Here is a 20,274-nt window from a genome sequence, read left to right as displayed (position 1 = left end):
TGCTTTCTAGATTATGGTATGATGTTGGGAGGGGCTCGAGGAATGCTTATATGTATGTTCCGGACTACAGTTCAATGTCGGGTGGTGCCTGATGAATGTGTGTATGTTTAGTTATACTTGTTGTCTGTGTGATACTTGTATGTGCTTGGTCAGGGAAGTGAGTGTGGACGGGGTCCCGTCTCTCACCACTAGCTGAGTGTGGACGGGGTTCCATATCTCATCATTAGCAGAGTAGGGGCGGGGCCCATGAAAGGCGAGGTCTTAGGACTAGAACTTATAGTACTGTGTATGTTGTCTTTATGTGCTAGCATGATTATGTGATTTTGATTGCATATGTATAGTGAGCGAGGCCCAGTGATAGGCGGGGCCTGGGATAAACAGATATGTATACCGAGCAGGGCTCGATGCTAGGCGGGGCCTGATACCAGACTGAGCCTGATGTCGGGCAGGGCCCGATGAAGAGGCAGGGGACCAGTATATGTGATTATGTGTATGGTATGTGGTAGTATGGGGAACTCACTAAGCTTCGTGCTTACGGTTTTCAGTTTTGGTTTTAGGTACTTTTGGTAGTAAAGGGAAGAGCTCTGGATGACTGCATTCCACACACCATGATGATTTAGCCTGGGATGTTTACTCTGATGTTTTGATATGATACTTGGATTTGATACTATGACTTATGTTTTTGATGGAATGATTTTAATAACTACGGTTTTATTTAATGGTTTAAAATGAAATTTTTGGTCATGAATTTTTGGGATGTTACATCACTAATATTCATGCTTATGGTTTTCAGTTTATGTTTCAGGTAGTTTCGGATCGAATGGAAAGGGTTCGGGATGATCGCATCGCACACACCATGAATTCTGCCTTATTTGACTCTGATGTATTTTGGATGATTGATTGATATACTCTTATTTTTCCTTTATGGTTTTTATAAACATGTTTGATTGATGGTTTTATTAATATAAAAATGAAATTTTTGGTTTTAAATTTTGAGATATTACAATAATACACACGAACTCTACCTTGGATCTGGTAACAAAGACAGCCCATGTATGCGATCCAATGTCTGCTGGCAATAGGGTTCTTCTTCCTGAAGAACTTAGGAGCCCCACAAGCACGAAACTCACAGAACGTGAGAGCAAGGGCCTCGAGCTGACCGACAGCCATATCCACACAAAAAACCCACAAACGCTCCTTCATCAACTTAATCATCCCTTCCTTGATCTACTCGAACATGACAGGAGTCGCTTCAAGGATAACTCGTGAAATCTCAGACGTGATGAACTCACGTAACTCGGAATCACTAGGCCCAACTTCCGAGTCTGAACCAGAACCAGAACCACATACATGATGAGTCTCTACCTCCATTCTGAAAAAGAAACAAAAGGTTCAAAACATACTCAATGAATCCCTCATACTACGAGCTCCCTAGAATCCTCGCGACTTCCCTTGATTCGAGTATAAATCTTGCTCTTTCAATAGTACGGGCCCATACTACCTTCCACACCTATCCGCACTTTCCTCACGAGTCATCCTAGATCTCCTAAGTCACTCCTCTATAATTACCCACACACGACTACATCAATAAGCAGCGTACACAATCATACTAAAGTACCTCCTAGGCTCTCATAGGATTCTCTCTCCACACGTGCTATGAAAGTATTTGCTGACACCGACAATCATCCAATGAATGCAGGTCATACATAATCACAATAAAATAGAAGTTAGAATAAATGTCTCTACCATAAGTCATTCATCAAACAACAACATGCAATAAGGCTGAATCAAACACTCTAGGGATATCTAGTCTTAACTATGTACCACCCTAGTGCATTCATCAAATAATTTCCAGTAACACTATAAACTCTAAGGCACCTAATCACATAACAGGCATATAAACACATATCTCCTATCAAACATTCTATCATGCAACCTTGAGCAGATCCTTATCCCTATACTAGCATGAAACTCATACAATAACATACTAAAACATAACATTCATGTATGGGTATTTTTGGAAACACTTACTTGAGCTCGGTTGGTTACATGCACCACACCCATTTAATTATAAAATCCTTTTTTAGAAAAAAAATTCTTTTTAAAAAGATTTTATTATTCCTCAGTTTGAGTCTATACATACTATGAAGTGTGCTTGAATCTCTCAAACCAAGACTCTGATACCAACTTGTAACATCCAAAAAATACTAAGTAAAAATTTCATTTTTAAAACAACCAAACCATTCATTCATTCATTCTAAAAGATAATAAGATTATAATGTATTTTCAAAACATCATAAATGAGTCATAAAAGATAGTGCGAAAAACTTCAGGGGATGCAATGCGATCACGCCGGGCCCTTCCATTTGGAACCAGAAGTACCTGAAACATGTAAACATAAACTGTAAACACAAAGTTTAGCGAGTTCCCCAAAATACCACATATCATACATAATATAACGGGTCTATCTCAACCCCAAGTGAATGCTATGAGCTAGATCATAGTCTTACAATCACTCTCTGCCATAGGCAAAATCATGGTCTTACATAAAAGTGTCAGGGGCCAGATCCTGATCTTTCATACATTTTCCAGGGACCAGATCCTGGTCTTTCATACAATTGTTAAGGGTTAGATCCTGGTCTTTCATACAATTATCAGGGGCCATATCTTGGTTTTTCATACAATTTACAGGGGTCGAATATTTGTCTTCCATGCAAGAGTCACAAAGACAACTAGCATCATATATGGTATAATGGGAAGACTCACCTCACACTCGAACTTGACAATAGCAAAGCTCGTACAGTCGAAAGGTTGGTGCTACACACCACCTAATGAAACATCCAAAGTCAAAACCTTAGTCTACTTTCTAAAACTAGCAATTTGACTAAAATTCAACTAGGTCAAAAAGTCAACGGTCACCACGCCGTGGCCAACCACTAGCCACGTCGTAGCTATTTGACACAGTTGCGGCCAACTCCACCACCACGATATGGCAAACATGTCACCACATTATGGCAACAACCCAACAAAACAGTCATAAAACCCTGCTTCACCACGTCCGTCACGTCATGGTTTATGGTTGAAGATAGTTTAATTGATTAAGCTCTAAATACATAAAGTTCTTTGCTTAAACTTTCTAGAAGGTATATTTGCTTCATAAAGGATTATAAAAATCATTACTTTATGGCTATGCATGTCTCCCTTAAAACTAGGTCAAAATGTGAGAAAAGTGACCTAATATTCATGTATGGCTTCAAAACACTCTCAAGTTCTAGATTTGAAAGATAAACCACTCAAGGGACACTCAAGGTTGATAAAGTTGCAAGCTTTATCTGGAGTTCATCCCTAAACTCAGGGCGGAACCAAGAATTTTCGATAGGGGTAGCACATATTTTTTTTACAGTAATATATAATAAAATAAAAAGAATTAAATATTACAATGCCATTAAATATGAGTCTAGGCGTAGCTAAAACTGACACGACATCAAAATAATACTATAAATAAAACAATATTGAAACGTAATAGAAATTTGAATTCATGGTTGTGTCATCGTGTATAAAAAAGGTCAATGTAGTATTGTGTTGTTTTGTGTTCAAATTTTGACACAGAAATTAACACGATACGACACGGAATAAAACTCAATAAACACGACATATAATGACTTATACATTATGTATACTCAATTAAATATTGCCTATAAAATATTTAAAATTTAAATGATAAGATTTATTTCACTTGAAACAAACCATGCCACTTCTTCGAATTTCCTTATAATTCTGATGCCAAACACGCATGGACTTCAACCAACATGTATTTGTATTTCTTATAACTATAATAAATGGGGGGTTTGTAACTTATAACATGTCCTTTGAATAAGCAAATAGGGATAACTCAACTTTTGTATTTGACTGGACCCACATATTTCATAAAAGCATTTGATGGACGTAATTGGGCTTTTACCTTCTCCCGACTTTAAAAGTAGGCTAAATAGAAGCACCACAAATTCTATAATCAATAGCACCTTAAAAGTAACCATTTTTTTCAACTTTGTATAATATCCATGATTTTTTGAGGGGTAGCACGTGCTACCCCTGCCAACTAGATAGTTCCGCCAGTGCCTAAACTCCAACCAAGATCATGAAAGGGACTCAAAATGCCATAAAAGGTAAGATATAAGAAATTAGAACCATAAAGAAAGGAACATGTACACTCATAAGGGTCCATGAGATGCAAAAAAAAAAGTTGTGATGAAGCTTGCTTGCTGCTCTCTAGCTCTACAACTCCCTTTTTCTTCTTTTAAAGGGGCAAACACTTCAATGGAGCTCAAATATGAAGAAAGGTGTATTAGGGTTTGCTTCAAGGCTCTTAGAGGCGGTGGAGGAACACTGGCCATCACATCCCTTAAATAGGGCCTTACGCTCGAAAAATTAGGGTTTGATTATGGGAAGTCGCCACGTTGTGGCCATTAAAATGATTGCGACCCAATAGTGGTTGCCACATCGTGGTGATTTTCCCCACCACATCATGGCCGCCAAATTCCACAAGATTTTAAGCATTAAAATTTATACTTGAAAACCGAATGTTACAAATGTACATGTGGGAAATAAGATTGAGTGTAAAACAATCAATATCTCTCTTACTTCTCCTATTGGTAGAACATATGATGGAAGGGATGAAGGTTGCTTGCAATCTTCCTTCTTACACATACCATACTCTTTAAGAGCCATAACTTTGATCTTTGTAGAGGTATGGGTATTAGATATGGTGTATGGATACAAATAAGAGGCATGACGCTTTCAATTGTTGTTTCTTTTTCTCTTCTTTCTTCTCATTGCCGAGAGCATCTACATACATCTCTTCTTCCTGTCTTTTGAAGTGTAATGAATGAAGTAAGTGCTTAAGTGCTTCAACTTTAGGACTGAATGATGTTTAGTTCTTAAAGGCTTAAAAAGTAGTAATAATAGATAAAACTAACAATATTGGTAACTCAAACTTGTTGGTGGATACATTATAAAAAAGCTATTCTTTGGGCTCTCTTTCCATCTTCATCAACTCTCCAATACCAAGTAGGATCAAAGGTTTCAAGGTTGTCATCATAAATATTCTATGATTGTTTTATAATCTTTCTAACTCATGTAATTGAATCCTTGGTGATTTTGTTTCAAAATGGTCTTAAAATAGTAGTTAACTTTAATCACTTCAGTTGTCGTTTACAGGTAAAAAATATCGTTTTTAGTTATCAAAACTCATCATGTATTCAAAATTCAATGATTTTTTTTATTGGACGTTTGTATAAACCGGGAGATGTGGGAAAACTATGACGGTAAAAATGTTCGTTCATTTAAGTTAGACGAACAAATAAACGAACATGAACGGATAAACGAACGGGTTTTCTTGTTCATGTTCGTTCGTTTAACAAATTACATTGTTCATGTTCACTCGTTTATGTCCCTGAACATGCCAAATGAACATAAATGAACAAAGATAAAAAAAAAACACAATTGAAGATATATGAACATAAATGAGCATATAATACACTAACGTAATCAAACACAATTAGGCATATGTGAACATAAAATAAACTTATATGAACGAACGTTTACGAACATAATTGAACGAACGAGACCATTGATCATGTTCGTTCGTTTAACTAAACGAATGATAATTTGTGTTCATGTTCATTCATTTATTAAATAAACGAACTTCCCGTCGAACAGTTCATGAACAATTTTCTGAATATATATATATATATATATATATATATATATATATATAGAGAGAGAGAGAGAGGGGGGGGGGGAGAGAGAGAGAGAGAAAAGTGAACATGTAGTTGTCATGTATGCAATATTAGATATAGAACCATCTAAATTGACTTCATTTTGATTAAAAACCACAATTTTCTTTCACTGTTAGCTTCTTCTTATTGCTTTTGAACGCATATTATTTTTTATTTTGTAATTCATTCCCAACATCTATGTATTTCGAATGCGTTTTTTGTTAACCTCTAGTAGAAGCCTCATAACTTCCTCCGACACCTACCTTATGTCTACTTGCATTGTTTTTTTTATGGATTATGGGAAGAGATTTATCGGGTTTTCAATGAACAATTTCAATCCTTAATTATAGTTTTTTGTAATAAATGTCAATATACCGAACTACATAATATTCTTATACACGGTTTGTGGTGCAAAATTAAACTTATAAAACTCCACAAAAAATATATAGAAAGTATAACATAAGTTCTAATAGAGGATACAAGAAATATGATAGAGATATTTGATTGAATTTTGTTAAAATTATGTAGTTTTTGATGGTTTTATACCTAATATTAGACATATAACAGCCATATATTCTCCAAACATATATATATATATATATATATATATATATATATATATATATATATATATATATATATATATATGTATAAGAACATTAAACGTCAACTGTGAATTCAACCAATAGGCTCCAGGGAAATGACTCCAATATTATCTAAGGGACCACAACATGATCTTATTTTCACTAAACACTATAAATAGAATCTCTATAATTTAATATTCGATAAATTAATAATCTCGATAAAATTAATAATTTGTTCGGTTCCAACTTGGGACCGGTACAAAATTGGACCCCAATCGATAAAATAATAAAATAATAATTCATTTGAAATTCTATTATAAATATATTGGTCCCAACGAAACTATAAATTAATAATTACTAAAGTATTTCATAATTTTAGAATTGTTTAGTAAAAAATGAATCTATAATCACTTATTTTTTTGTGAACTTCAAATCTATATTGAGTTTATTTTTAAATTTCTCAATTGCACTTGAGAGTTGAGACACTGTATTCTCGTATCGCAACAAAAAATTGTGAAAAGTTATATTCTCATAAACCAACTCTTTAAATTAATAATTTATTAATTTATCGATATAATAATATTTTGTTAAATTAATAAAGCATCTCAATCCCAATATTATTAATTTATAAAGGTTTTATTATATTTTTTTGATCAAAATCTATTATAACAAGTTATGTAGTTTGTTGTATTAAAATAAAAAGTAGATCATACTATGGTACTAATATGGTCATGTTGTATAAGGTGTGCGAGAATGATTATACATGAGAATTAGGGGCAAGACTTAATGATGAAGAGTTTGCTTGAAGAGTTGGGTGATCTCATCATCAACCCAACATTTCACTCCTTTAACCAATCCATGTTTATATTTTATCTGTTTTGTGAATATATATATATATATATATATATATATATATATATATATATATATATATATATATATATATAGTTAGTTAGTTAGCGTCTTATGAATTTATCATAGGATCAATTTTTAATGAATAGATAGATAGATCCTAGTTGTAATTAAAAATACACTTAAAAATAGTTAGAAATAGACATAAAAATAGGGATACTCTCTTTTGTTTTTCTTTCTAATCCAACAAACGAAAAGTGAATGAATAAAGTGTAAAAGCCGAAATAATATTTCTTTCTTCCCCACCCTCCACCAATTGAGCCAGCACCCAACGGTCTACTATTTAGAAAAATAATACAGAAATTATTTGAATCAGGATAAGCACCACCTCCTTTCTTCGCATTCCAATACACTTCAGTATCACCACCTTTTCTCTCACTCTTTCTTCGCTCTCTCCTTGCTTCTTTTCTTTAACCTTTTTAGGTTCCTCTTGTTGTTGTTAACTTTAAAAACAAAAAAACTCTGTTCTGTTCTGTGCATCTCGTGCTCTTACAGTAACTAAGAATCCAATTTAATTCATGGGGATGGGGTTTGATTTTTCTTATAGAATTTTTCGTACTTTTACTCGATATTGACGGAACGTACAATTTTCAGTCCATCCGTTTCAAATTTGCTTTTTGAGTGCGGTGCTTCTGCTTTTGTGTCAATTTTGTTTAGAACTTTACTTTTCATAGTCTTCTTTTTCTGTTCAGAAGCTCGATTCTTTTCTCTGTTCTTTCGGATTTGAATGCTTGTTCTTGTGGGTTGGTTTTAGGGCTTCATTCCGGTCAATGTGTGTCGTGGGCATTTGCTAATTCTGTCAAGAAATCGAATTAGTATTCGTGGGTTTTTTATCTTTTCCGAAAACCCTTTTCAGATTCTTGGTGGGGTTTTAGCTCTCGAAGTTAGGGTTCAATTAATTGGGAAAGTTTCGTGATGGAGCGTTCAAGATGGAAATCTTGTATGTTCGCTACCGTTTGTTTGATGTCAATTTTCACTGCTCATGTTTGCTTTGGAGATACTGATCCACGTGATAGTAAGCCTTCATTTTCCTAATCTCTTTTGACTTATTTCGTATCAATTTGTTTGATTGTTGACTTTAAGTTTAGGTATTTATTTGACTATTCCACATGAATCCTGTTGATGGATGATAGTTTGAGGGTATTTGGATGTTGGATGCTATAATAAACAAGTAAAAATGAAAGTGATAAAGTTCTTGTTAGTCATTCAAACCACAAAGCTTCTAATGTTTTTTTATTCTTATTAATTATTATTATGTTATTATTTTATATTTCAGTTTTGGCAATAAATAGTCTATATGCTGCTCTTGGGTACCCATCTCTTCCTGGATGGTTAGTCTCAGGGGGAGACCCTTGTGCAGAAGGTTGGCAAGGTGTTCAATGTGTCAACTCAAACATAACTGGGATGTAAGATTTATAATTCTTTAAAAGAAATATTGATTTTCAAATATTTTCTTATTTCAATCAAGGTTTAATTTTTATGAATGTATCTAGAATTCTCAATGGTGCCAATTTGGGAGGTGAATTGGGTGAGAATTTGGGAGCTTTTGTTTCCATCATACAAATGTAAGTTCTTACTTTAAAAACTTCAAGAATACCATATTCCAAGTCATTTTAATTATTTTTTTTTTGTAAAAATCTACTGTAATTTCTTTTTTATGATGATTTTTTCATGCAGAGATTTGAGCAATAATCACATTGGAGGTCGTATACCATCGAGCCTTCCATTTACCATCAAGAGCTTGTAAGTTTATCAGTCTCCCATCCCATCAAGAAATTCAATGAAAGGAGGCTTTTTACGAATTTACCCTTATGTTATTTATAAAATCACATCTTTCTTTGGTTTTGGTGTTAGGATGCTTTCGGGAAACCAGCTTACTGGGAACATTCCGGATTCTCTTTCCATGTTAGGCCAAATGACTGACTTGTAAGTATCCCATTTAAATATGATATTCATATAGTTTATATTTTCTAATGAAGCTTCTATTTCTCTTAGATCATTACGCAACAACAATTTGATAGGAGAGATTCCAGATTCTTTTCAAGACCTTACACCCTTAACAACTTTGTATGTGTGTGTGTGTGTGTTTATGTTATTATTATTATTTGTTTAATTTTAAAAAGATTATATGCTTTGCTGCAGGGACTTGTCTGGAAACAATTTAAGTGGACCACTGCCTCCTTCCATGGCTAAGTTGTCATCAATAACAACATTGTGAGTATTTTGACCCAAAAAAGTCCACATTTGACTTTTTAATATTCAAAATCAACAAGAATTTTATATCTTTTTCTGGAAGATATCAGTAGCTATTTTTAGATATACATATAGTGTTTCGATGACAATAGTTTGTATTAATTGAAAAAGTGCATGTTGAATTTGAGTTCAGAAAGTAACTTTTTTGGGTGTTTTTGATTTGCAGACACTTAAATGACAATCATCTTACCGGTGTTCTTGATGTGTTGCAAGATCTTCCGCTTATATTTTTGTAATGTTATTGCCTTATTTCATTATGATTTTTTTTTCTTAAATTATGCTTTTTTATGTATCTAAAAATAATTAGTTTCTTGTGATGCAGGGATGTGGAAAATAATCTTTTTTCTGGACCAATACCTCCCAAGTTGATGACCATTCCGAATTTCAGGTGAAGTAAAAAAGAACTATTGATTTTTGGTCACTTAATTCTTGATTATGTAAAAAGTGTTTCCAAAAGATTAAATAAAAAGTTTAGCTAAAAAAGGGAATTGGTCAAAGACTCACAAACAGTTTAAAAGTTGCCAAAAGTGCTCACGTGTTTACAGTATTTGAAATCACTTTATTCAAGAAGATCAAATCAACTTTTTTGAATTATTTAGTATAGTTTTTGTCATCATTTTAGTATATTAGTCATTTATGAAATTAAAAAAGATGGCCTAAAAAAGGTCTTGGCATAAAGATATACAAGTTTTGACGTGTCACACAACCCATCTGACATGACGTTCTCATTTGTGAAGGGTATTTTAGACATTTGAATCGAACTATGTGTTAAATTTTGGATAGAGGAAATATTTCTTTATTTAGTTGCCAGATTTTAACCTAGTGCTAAATGCAAGAAATATCTCAATACTTTCATTTATTTGTGTATTATAGGCACATCCTACTTTAATTTTGTACTTTCAGTTTTTCTCTTATTAGGACATCATATAGTTTGAAAAATCAACCAATTTTAGAGTATGACATACATACATTGCTATAAATAAAGGGTAGTTTTTTTTAAATACACTGTTTTTTACAAGAATAAATCAATGAAAGTAAATATTTACTTCTAGCATCTTATAACATATACAAACTTAATTTATGCAATGCAGAAGCATGGGAAACCCCTTCAATACAACAGTTATCCCTTCTCCTCCAGTCATATCCCCTTCACCATCATCATTTGGCCCAAAACCACCGGAAATTGGCCCTGGACTTCAAGTATTTGAAGAACCACCACCTGAGCCACCACATTCTTCCGGAAAGTTCAAATCTTTGTTGAGTAATAAATATGTTTGGATTGGTATTGGTGGATTCTTGATTCTTATCATTCTTGCATTGGGGCTTTGCTTTTGTGTTTCAAAATGCTGCAAAAAAAAGTCAACGGTCAAAGTTTCAAAGAGTGAGAGAGCAAAGAACTCTGTGCTTAACGACTTAAAACCATCCGAACAAAGAGAAAATGGTAAGCTTGCATGTATTTCCTTTTGGTTATTTAAAAAAAAACAACTCAAATCAAAATATTGTAACATATTTTTGTTGAATATGACATTTATGCTCATATCGATTTCACAGATACCAAAAATAAGGACTCATTGGTAATGTCATCGGTTAAAGGTGAGAAAATTGAAACAAAACCTAAGAGCAAGAATGATCATGTGATGATAGACATGACAAAAGTCAATGCACGTTCTTTTACAACACCGCCCCTACTTCCTCAACCTTCTCGGGGTGTTGTGAAGCCGATTGGTGTTCCAAAAGCTGCCCCTAGTCGTCCTTTGAGAAGTGTAAATTCTGCAAAGTTTTTCTCCATAGCATCTCTTCAAGAGCACACAAATAGCTTTTCTCAAGAGAATCTTGTTGGAAATGGTATGATTGCTACTGTATATCGAGCCGAGCTTCCTAGTGGAAAGGTAAGGTTTTTATCAAAGGGTTAATGCAAGAAAGTAGTTTCCTAAATTTGTTTATTAAAGCATATTACTTTAATTTTTCCTATTATGATAGTGTAGTTTGAAGAATCTACTCGATTACAACAATGTCATCCAAATACAAAGCAATTTTCACTTTTATAATTGAGTAGAGTTTTCAAAAAGCAATGTCCTAATGAAGAATTGAAAGTACAATGCTATAATTGGGTGGATTTTTCAAAGTACAATGCTATAATAGAAAGAAATGGAAGTAAGATGCTTTAATAAACAAATAGATAGAAGTATGTTGCTATTTCTTGCATATGAATAGCTTGTTAGAATGCGTTTTTGATGTGTTGTGGTTTGTTATCTTTAGCTATTAGCAATCAAGAAACTTGATGATGCAACTTCTCGGAAGTGGAGTGATGAAAGGTTTATGCAGTTGGTGACAAATGTATCAAAGCTTCGAAATGAAAACATAGTTGGAGTTGAGGGTTATTGTGTTGAACATGGACAAAGGCTTTTTGTCTATGAGTATTGTGAAAACGGGACTTTACATGAAGCTTTACATCTAAATGATGAAATCCATGAGAAGCTTTCATGGAATTCTCGAGTTAATGTGGCACTTCAAATCGCAAAAGCTCTCGAGTGAGTACATATTTTAACTAACTTAATCCACTTAGGTTTTTATAGGTGTTACCTTTTCAATTGATTAAAAAAGAACGACTTAATAGAGAAAGTCAGGGGTCCTAACTTTTTACAAACTTACATTTAACTTTTCTTTGGTTTTCGCACGTATACCTTCATTTTCTCAAATGTCTTTTAAATCAAACTTTTGTATTTTGATTCTATTAAGGTACTTGCATGAGTTATGTCAACCACCCGTTGTACACCAAAACTTGAAGTCCACAAACATTCTTTTTGACAATGAGCTCAATGCACGTGTATCGGATTGTGGTTTGGCCCCACTACTACCATCAAGCCATGTCAGCGAGGTAAAAAAGTTCTTAATCCATTAAGCCACATGGTTAATTTATGTGGATTATTTCATTTAGTATTGAGTATTGACACCACAACTTTTATTTTATCAGTTGCAAGGTTTGGGATATGGTGCCCCCGAACTCGAATTGGGAAGTTATACTTACCAAAGTGATGTTTATAGCTTTGGAGTCATTATGTTGGAACTTTTAACCGGCAGAAAAGCTTTTGACAGGTTATCTTTCTATCTAAATGAAGAAATAGCAATATGTACTTTTGTTTCTTTCTATTATAGCAAGTTATTTCCAATCTTTTTAAAAAATCTATCCAATTATAGCAATGAAAATAACTTTAGTAAAGTAATAAGTTGAAAAGAAAGTAGGGTGCTATAATAAAATGACTTGTATTGAATTTTGGTGATGTGAATTTGTATAGTTCAAGGCCACGTGGGGAGCAATTTCTTGTGAGGTGGGCGATTTCAAGGCTTCATGATATTGAAGCTTTGTCAAGGATGGTGGATCCTTCTTTACAATCCGCATGTTCTTTCAAGTCTTTATCTCGGTTTGCAGATATCATTTCTCTATGTGTTCAGGTTAGTTTCAATCTCTACTTTCTTTCTTTTTTTCGTAATTAGGAAGTAAAAATAAAAAGAAGGGTTGGCATAATGAATGAGTTTGCTATTTTATTTGATATATTTTTTTTAATTTTGTATAGCCCGAACCGGAGTTTAGGCCACCCATGTCAGAAATCGTGCAAAATCTCTTGCATATGATCCAAAGAAGCCCCTAAATAAATGACAAAGTGAAATGTGGCAAAAATTGAAAGAGCGGGGGGCAAAAACGTAACTTAACCAATTCGAAGTTTGTGAATCTTGACATCAAACTTTTTCGTGTATGTTAGAAGGTTTAAATGTGTGGAAATCGGTTGATTTGTAGGTTGTGTTTTTTTGGTGGTTTATAAATGTAGGTATTGTTGACGTATATCATGAATCAAAATAAATTGACATAGAATTTAATCAAACTAGTGACTGATTTATTTTGATAACCAAGTGTTATTGAATTATAAATCTGGATAATCAATCACTGAACAAATGGGAGAATCCATAATGGATTTTGCGAACTTATTATATTATATGGTCCCACTAATCTTTTTTCATTTATTGTTTTGCAAAACTTATTCCCAAAGCTATAAAATAAGTACGGAGTCTTTTTTTCATTTATTGTTTTGCAAAACTTATTCCCAAAGCTATAAAATAATAAGTACGATTATGAAAATTATAAAAGGTAGTCAAGAAAACAACTACGTGGCCTACTGCTAAGGCACTGGACCAGTGTTCAAGTTGTGGGGTTTTCAACTAAGAGTTGACTAAGAAAGGATATGAGGTGTATTTCGGTGTCTTAAAATATCGTTCATATGTTTTAATGAAATTACAATCAAAAGTTAAAGCTAAAAAGAATGTATAGAATTTGAATATATGTTGTTTGTGGGTTTGCCAAAGAACAGAAAAAGTATATTATACAACATCAATCGAAAGTCATATAACAAAGAAAAGTGAAGTGTGTGTATGTTGTTCATGTTTAGAAATGCAATTATAATCAACAAAATGTGATTACACTATCTAAATCTAAAATCGAACTACCACATGCCCACTTTCGTATCATCGACAAAGTGTTCTTCTACAATAAAGTCTTCATAATCATTATCTAAATCTAAATACTAGTCTTTTTCTTCACTTTCTGTCTTTACAAAACGAAGTTGACCCATTTTTTTTGAACTAACAACATAGAGGGATCCCATGTTGCCTTCATAATCATTTTAAAAGTTCTCTTTGCGAATGTCATTGTGAAACACAACAAATGGATCAAAATCATGAAATACATCATGGCCATTTTTATGATCCATTTCCTACAAAGATGGATCTATAATGGGCTTATTTCTAGTACATAATCTTCTTATGACTTGATTGAAGTTCTATTGCCTGCTACATAACGAACAGTAAGCATTGATGCTTCACCTTCTACTACAAGAAGTTGCTTCCTTACCATGTTTTTTATTCCCATATTTTGATGACCTTTGAACTTGTATTTCCTTTAGAATGACTTTACTTGGTGATCTAAAATATTTGTGCAAAGAGGTACTTGATGTTTAGTAAAAGCAAATATTTCCTCGATGAGGAATGTACCTTGATAACGTAATGACATCTTGATCATTATCCTGTATGAGTCCATAATCCAACTAGGCATCATGTATTAGAAAGTTGTAGTATATCGATTAGCATTACTTGCGCCATAACCTAATTCTTGCACCATGACATCTAACTAATGTACTGAAATTCATCTATGTTGATGAAATTAATGTAACTACTCCTACTGTCCATGTATCTTCTCCAAGGATTGTTAGGTTATCCGGTATGGGAAGCAATTCACGCGTGTGTTTCCTATGTGGCACACCAATCCACCAGTGAACGTTCACCGCCCCAAAGGCTAGTGGGTTGGGTGTGGAGTGGGCTGCAGTGGTGGTGAAGACGCATGAAGACATCCAATGGAGAGACTTAGGTTTCTGTTTTCTCTCTCCTCCTTTTTGCCCATTCACAATCAACCCACCGGTGAGCACCATTTCCACAACCTAGTGGGTTGGTTGTGGAATGCTAAGATACCTACGTGGCGTTGAGTTGGCTGGTGGTTTGGCTGTGACCACTCTCCGCAGCCTTAGTGAACTTCCCCAATGATTACACATCCATAAAAAGGTTGTTGTAACCTTCTGAAAGTTTGTAATACAAACTGATGAATTAGAAAATGGTGAAAATCAAGCTTTAAAATCATAAAACAACTCCAATGACTTACCACAAATAACTTTGGGGTTCATAGAATTTGTACTTCCACGATGGCTCCACGCAGTAGGTGTCATTCTCATAATCTTTAACACGTTTATTTCTTCTTCATGTGATGATTGATTTGGAAGCATAAACTAGTTAGGGTTTCTTGGATTTTGTTAAATGTCATTTAGCGGTAAGAAATTCAAACATAGGACATAACTAATAAATTTAATAGTGACAACATAAAACTCCAGGGGAGAAAGAGAGAAACAAAGTTGGACTAAAATACCATCATACGTTCTCCTTTGACAAACCAGTTTAGATGATATGAATGCCAATATAGACCTGAAAAATGTGTGGTGTCATGTTGGGTTCATGTTGAGTCAAAATAGTAAACGGGTTAAGAGGGTTTGACCCTAACTTGACTCGTTTAATTATCGCATCGTGTCGTGTCAACCCGTTTATTTTCGTGCCGAGTTCGTATATGGTTTCGAGTTAGGATTAGCCTTTGAAATGTTTTGTGTCATGTGAGGATGAAACACTAAACATGTTGCAAGAGTTGGGTAGACAAAAAGTAAAAAAAAAAAAAAAAAGTGGTAGTTGGCAAGCAGAATGACAAAAATTATAGTGGGTTTAGAGTGCAAAATGAAAAGAGGAATTAGGAAGAAAAAGGACGGGGTCATGAGAATAAGAGTAGTCGAGAGGATTGTATGGTATATGCATGTTATTCATGTCAGAACCGAACCAAACCCGAATAACCGAAAACCGAATAAGGGTAATTGCATGAACCGAAACCGAACCGATATTAATAAGGGTAATTGCATGAACCGAAACCGAACCGATTAACCAATATCGGTTCGGTTCTGGTATTACCCGATTAACATGTACAATATTAGTAAGTTTCTAATATACTTGAAAAAACCAAATAAACTCTATTAGGATTCTATAACCTGAATAAACCGAATAATAGAATAACAATGTACTTTTATACGTCAACATAAAACGTTCAAAGACTAACATAACACAATAACACATTGAAAGAATAACATTTGCATACTATATTAACATAATGAGAATTAATTTCTTACTTGAACTTCTTGAGTTGTAGCTCAATTTTCCATAACTAGACAAAGTAGGAATTCGTGAATCCTTAAAGACAATAGGAAAGGTCGATTTTGAAAGTTTGAAACAAGAGGAAGGATCGACATAAGTGATTTCGAGTTTGAAAATATATGAGAAGATTGGTCAATTTTGAAACGACGAGAACGAGCGTAGAGTTTTTTTTTTCTCTTATGAACTACAAGGACAAAAGTGTAAATCGTGATTTTGATTTATGTCGATCAAAGAAAGGGGAGGATGAATGCTTATTCAGATCGGGTATTTAGAACCAAATAACCCGAGACCCGAATAAGCATAATATAGATACCCGAAACCCGAATCGAATTGCTTATTCGGGCCTAATTCAGTTTAGATTTTCGGGCTAAATTCTCACCCTAGTATGGCATGAAAGAGAACGAAAAATATTGAAAATCAAGTCTTAAGTTGGACAACTAAGTAGTTTTCACATTACAAACTAACTTAATCAAATGTTTTTCTTTTAGATGTGATTTTGATATCACATCCTTCTAGTTTATTGTAACATCCCAAAATCCATGACCAAAAATTTCATTTTTAATATAACTAAAACACTATTGTAACTTGGTTCACATAATGAAAATCATTCTAAATAAAACATGTATCAGAGTTAATTCCTGTAAATCAAATATTGCGGAAAAACATAGGTTATGCATTGCGATCATCCTGAGCTCCTTTATCTGAAAACTGGAGGTACCTGAAACCAAAATTGAAAACCGTAAGCACGAAGCTTAGCGAGTTCCCCAAATACCACATACCAATACAATAACATACTGCCTAGCATATTTGGGTGTTGGCTTACCCCTTCGGTTTCTTCCAACTAGATACTACCATACATAACCATGAGCCATACATATCATACATATATCATAATCAATAAAGATGTTATGTGCTGATACATAGTCTTGCCATTATGCCACGGGTCGCCACGTGGTCTTTCTTGCCAAGCTAGGGGCCACCCCCTGGGTCTTACAGACAAGTGACAAAAGCCACTTCCTGGTCTTCTATGCAAGCATCACAAAGACAACTAGCATATATACTACTCTACTTAGCTAACTAGCATACAGTGTGCCAGGAGCCACCTCCTAGTCTTTCATACATAATGCCTAGGGCTAATCCCAGGGTCTTTCTACAATACATAATAGCATACAGTGTGCCAGGAGTCGCCTCATGGTCTTTCATACATAATGCCTAGGGCTAATCCCTGGGTCTTCCTACAGTACATAAACCAAATGGGTCGGCATTGGTGCCTTCGACCCATACAAACAATGAGGAGACTCACCTCAGATGTTGAAACTCCCTACAAGAAATCCTTAGCTGCTGCCTTGACAACTCCTTGAGCTATCCATACCAAAATATCACCCAATTAGCAATTGGGTCCTAAACCATGATCCATCATCCATACTTGGGGTATATCGACCATTTTACCCCCGGCCCAAACAAGATTCATAACTAAGTTCCAAGCCCCAAACCGACAAGGCCCAAAACTGTAAAATCCATAAAAGCCCACTAATGGCCTAGTTTTCCAAATTAGGCCCAACTCCTCAAATGGGCCTTCCTTTTTAGTCCAACATATTCTTAGCCCAAAATATCTGATTTCTGATGGCCCACAAAGGCCCAAAGTGGCGAAGTCCAATGAATGGCCCAAACCAAGGCCCACTTGTGCGAAACCCATTCTGACTGAGTACGTAGGGCGTACTCAGTTGTACACAGCGCGTATTGGGTTCGTGACATGTACTGTCACAACTGTAAATTTTGAGCCATGTAATCTATATATTCAAGTTAATGTGAATCAAAAACTTCAATCAAACACAACATGCTAGTACCACAAATAGTCATCAAACAATTGGAGACCCTAGAAGCTCTTGTTAAGTCTATTTTAGACTAGAACTTCCTTATTGGATCCCAATGGACCAATAAGCTTCCAATTGGACTATCATGGGCTTAGAACCCTAATTGGGCTCTAATTGGACCCACACTTATTTATTTTAACATTTTAGGTCATGTTGGGCCTATAATGAAATGAATTGAAAACTTTGAGCCATGAATAACCTAAACTAGTCCAATAAAAATATAAAAATCATACTACATTCTTTTAAGCATAAAACACACTCTAACTAACTCAAACATTGGGCTTAAGGGCCAAAAGGCCCAAAAATCTTTTTTTTTCCTTCACATTCTCGGCCCAAAGGCCCAAACCCAAGAAGATAAGGGAGAGTTGACTTAATGCATGCCACCTCATTATTATCCAAAGGATATCCATGCAATATTTCCCATTCCTCCATGCACATCACTTCAAAATCACTTCTCCCTTCTCTCCTCTCTCACTCTCGGCCATACACACATACACCCACCAAAAATCTCTCAAACACTCTCTAGATCACTCAAGAACATCTCTCCCCCTCCATCCAAAATCTCGAAAATTAGGAAGCATTCAAGAAGGTTCTTCCACAAAAAAAATCAACATCTAAGGTAAAGTTTTGCTTGGATCTATGATTTGTATTCCTTATTTATCAAACATCTCTTCCTAATCCATGCAAAAATCATGATCTTGCACTCTAGAAACCCCCATAATCTCGAAAAGTTCATCAAGGAGTGCAAAGGCCAAAAATCACTTCATTTCTTCCAATCTTTCTTCAAAAACCAAATCAACACCCCAAGGTGAGCTTCATACCCCCTATTTTCTGTTTTTATGAGTTTTGTGGGGGGGGGGGAATACAAGTGAAAGTGTAGATCTATATGTGTTTTGTATGCCTTGTATGATTTCCATGCTTATATGTATGCTTTTATGTGTTTTTATGTTGGATCTAGCCTTAAAACCCATCAAAACCGAGATATATCTTGTGTTAAATGATTTTAGCTTCAAATATATTTCTAAACACAAAGTGCTTCAAGAAAAATGGCTAAGTGGTTTGGTAATAATTTTCTTTGGGTTAAAAACACAAATTTTGGGCCTAAAATGTGAAAAATGCAAAAATAAGGGCCCAAATTGACATTTCACAGATTCTGATGGATGAAGTGTGTCAAAACAGTTTCATAAATAAATTTCTGGAAATATACTCATTTAGGGGATTAAAAACATAAATTCCAAGCTTAATGGGCTAAAAATGAAAATTTCGGCCCAATAAGGCCCATTATGTGAATTTTTCTGTTTTGGAGGGCCAAAACTGTAACTTTCTGTAAAACAGTGGACTATAAGTGTTCCAAATCCTTTTCAAAGGTTTAAAATGCTTTTTAAATTTAAAAAGGACCAAAGTTGCAAAATTTTTCCAATTTGGGCCAAAATTGTCAAAGTTGCGAAAAGAAGGGATTAAAACCGAGAAAACTGCATTTTTAAGGACTTAAACTGTTTTTATGAAAAATATGTTGAAAAATATTAATTTCAATAATTTTTGGTGTTAAAATGTCAAGAAAAATAGTTTAAGGGCCAAACCGGGAAATATTAATAAAAAGGGTTGAAAATGTAAATTTTACAAATAATGAGGGGCTGAAAACAGGAATATTTCAAGGCTAGTTCAATATACACAATTTGATTAAATAATGGCACCGCGACTATCGACGAAATACAATACATTACAATACCAAAAATCATTGTTAAACGAATTGGCTCGGTCTCGAGCCAATAGAATTCTACAACTACTAACACTACGACACTACGATTCATACAAGTAACGTTTGGTAATACATATACATGCGAGTGTGCACAGACGTCTACGCACCATCTTTGGGCCCCACAAGTGTAAAATCTTGTTCGTTGAGCCTAGCTAGCCCAATGACCTGATCTTAAGGCCCGAAGACATTTTTTTTTACGGAGTGTTGGGTTTTACCGATCCGACACAACGTAAATGGACTTTCAATGGCTTGTATACTACTGGTCCCCAAGGGTCCTTTGGTATTGCTAGTAAAGTCTACATTTCATGCGAGGCGGGTCGGGGACC

General features: G+C 34.5%; 1 protein-coding gene across 1 annotated transcript; it reads left to right on the top strand.

Moving 5' to 3' along the window:
• The first annotated feature begins 7,608 nt into the window (after nt 1-7,608).
• LOC145061786 (protein STRUBBELIG-RECEPTOR FAMILY 1-like) lies at nt 7,609-13,407 on the top strand. The gene is made up of 16 exons (XM_079009351.1): nt 7,609-8,288; nt 8,550-8,679; nt 8,767-8,838; nt 8,951-9,016; nt 9,128-9,199; nt 9,269-9,340; nt 9,416-9,487; nt 9,693-9,758; nt 9,849-9,914; nt 10,618-10,967; nt 11,078-11,415; nt 11,786-12,057; nt 12,266-12,404; nt 12,501-12,622; nt 12,823-12,979; nt 13,102-13,407. Exons 1-16 carry the CDS (start codon nt 8,189-8,191, stop codon nt 13,174-13,176), a joined length of 2,169 nt encoding a protein of 722 aa, XP_078865477.1. The 5' UTR covers nt 7,609-8,188; the 3' UTR covers nt 13,177-13,407.
• The last annotated feature ends 6,867 nt before the right edge of the window (nt 13,408-20,274 follow it).

The sequence above is a fragment of the Lactuca serriola genome, chromosome 7, assembly GCF_051521515.1.
Source record: "Lactuca serriola cultivar US96UC23 chromosome 7, Lser_US96UC23_V15, whole genome shotgun sequence".
NCBI lineage: Eukaryota > Viridiplantae > Streptophyta > Magnoliopsida > Asterales > Asteraceae > Lactuca > Lactuca serriola.
Note: the sequence above shows the minus strand (reverse complement) of the source record. Positions and strands in the feature narration are given on the sequence as shown.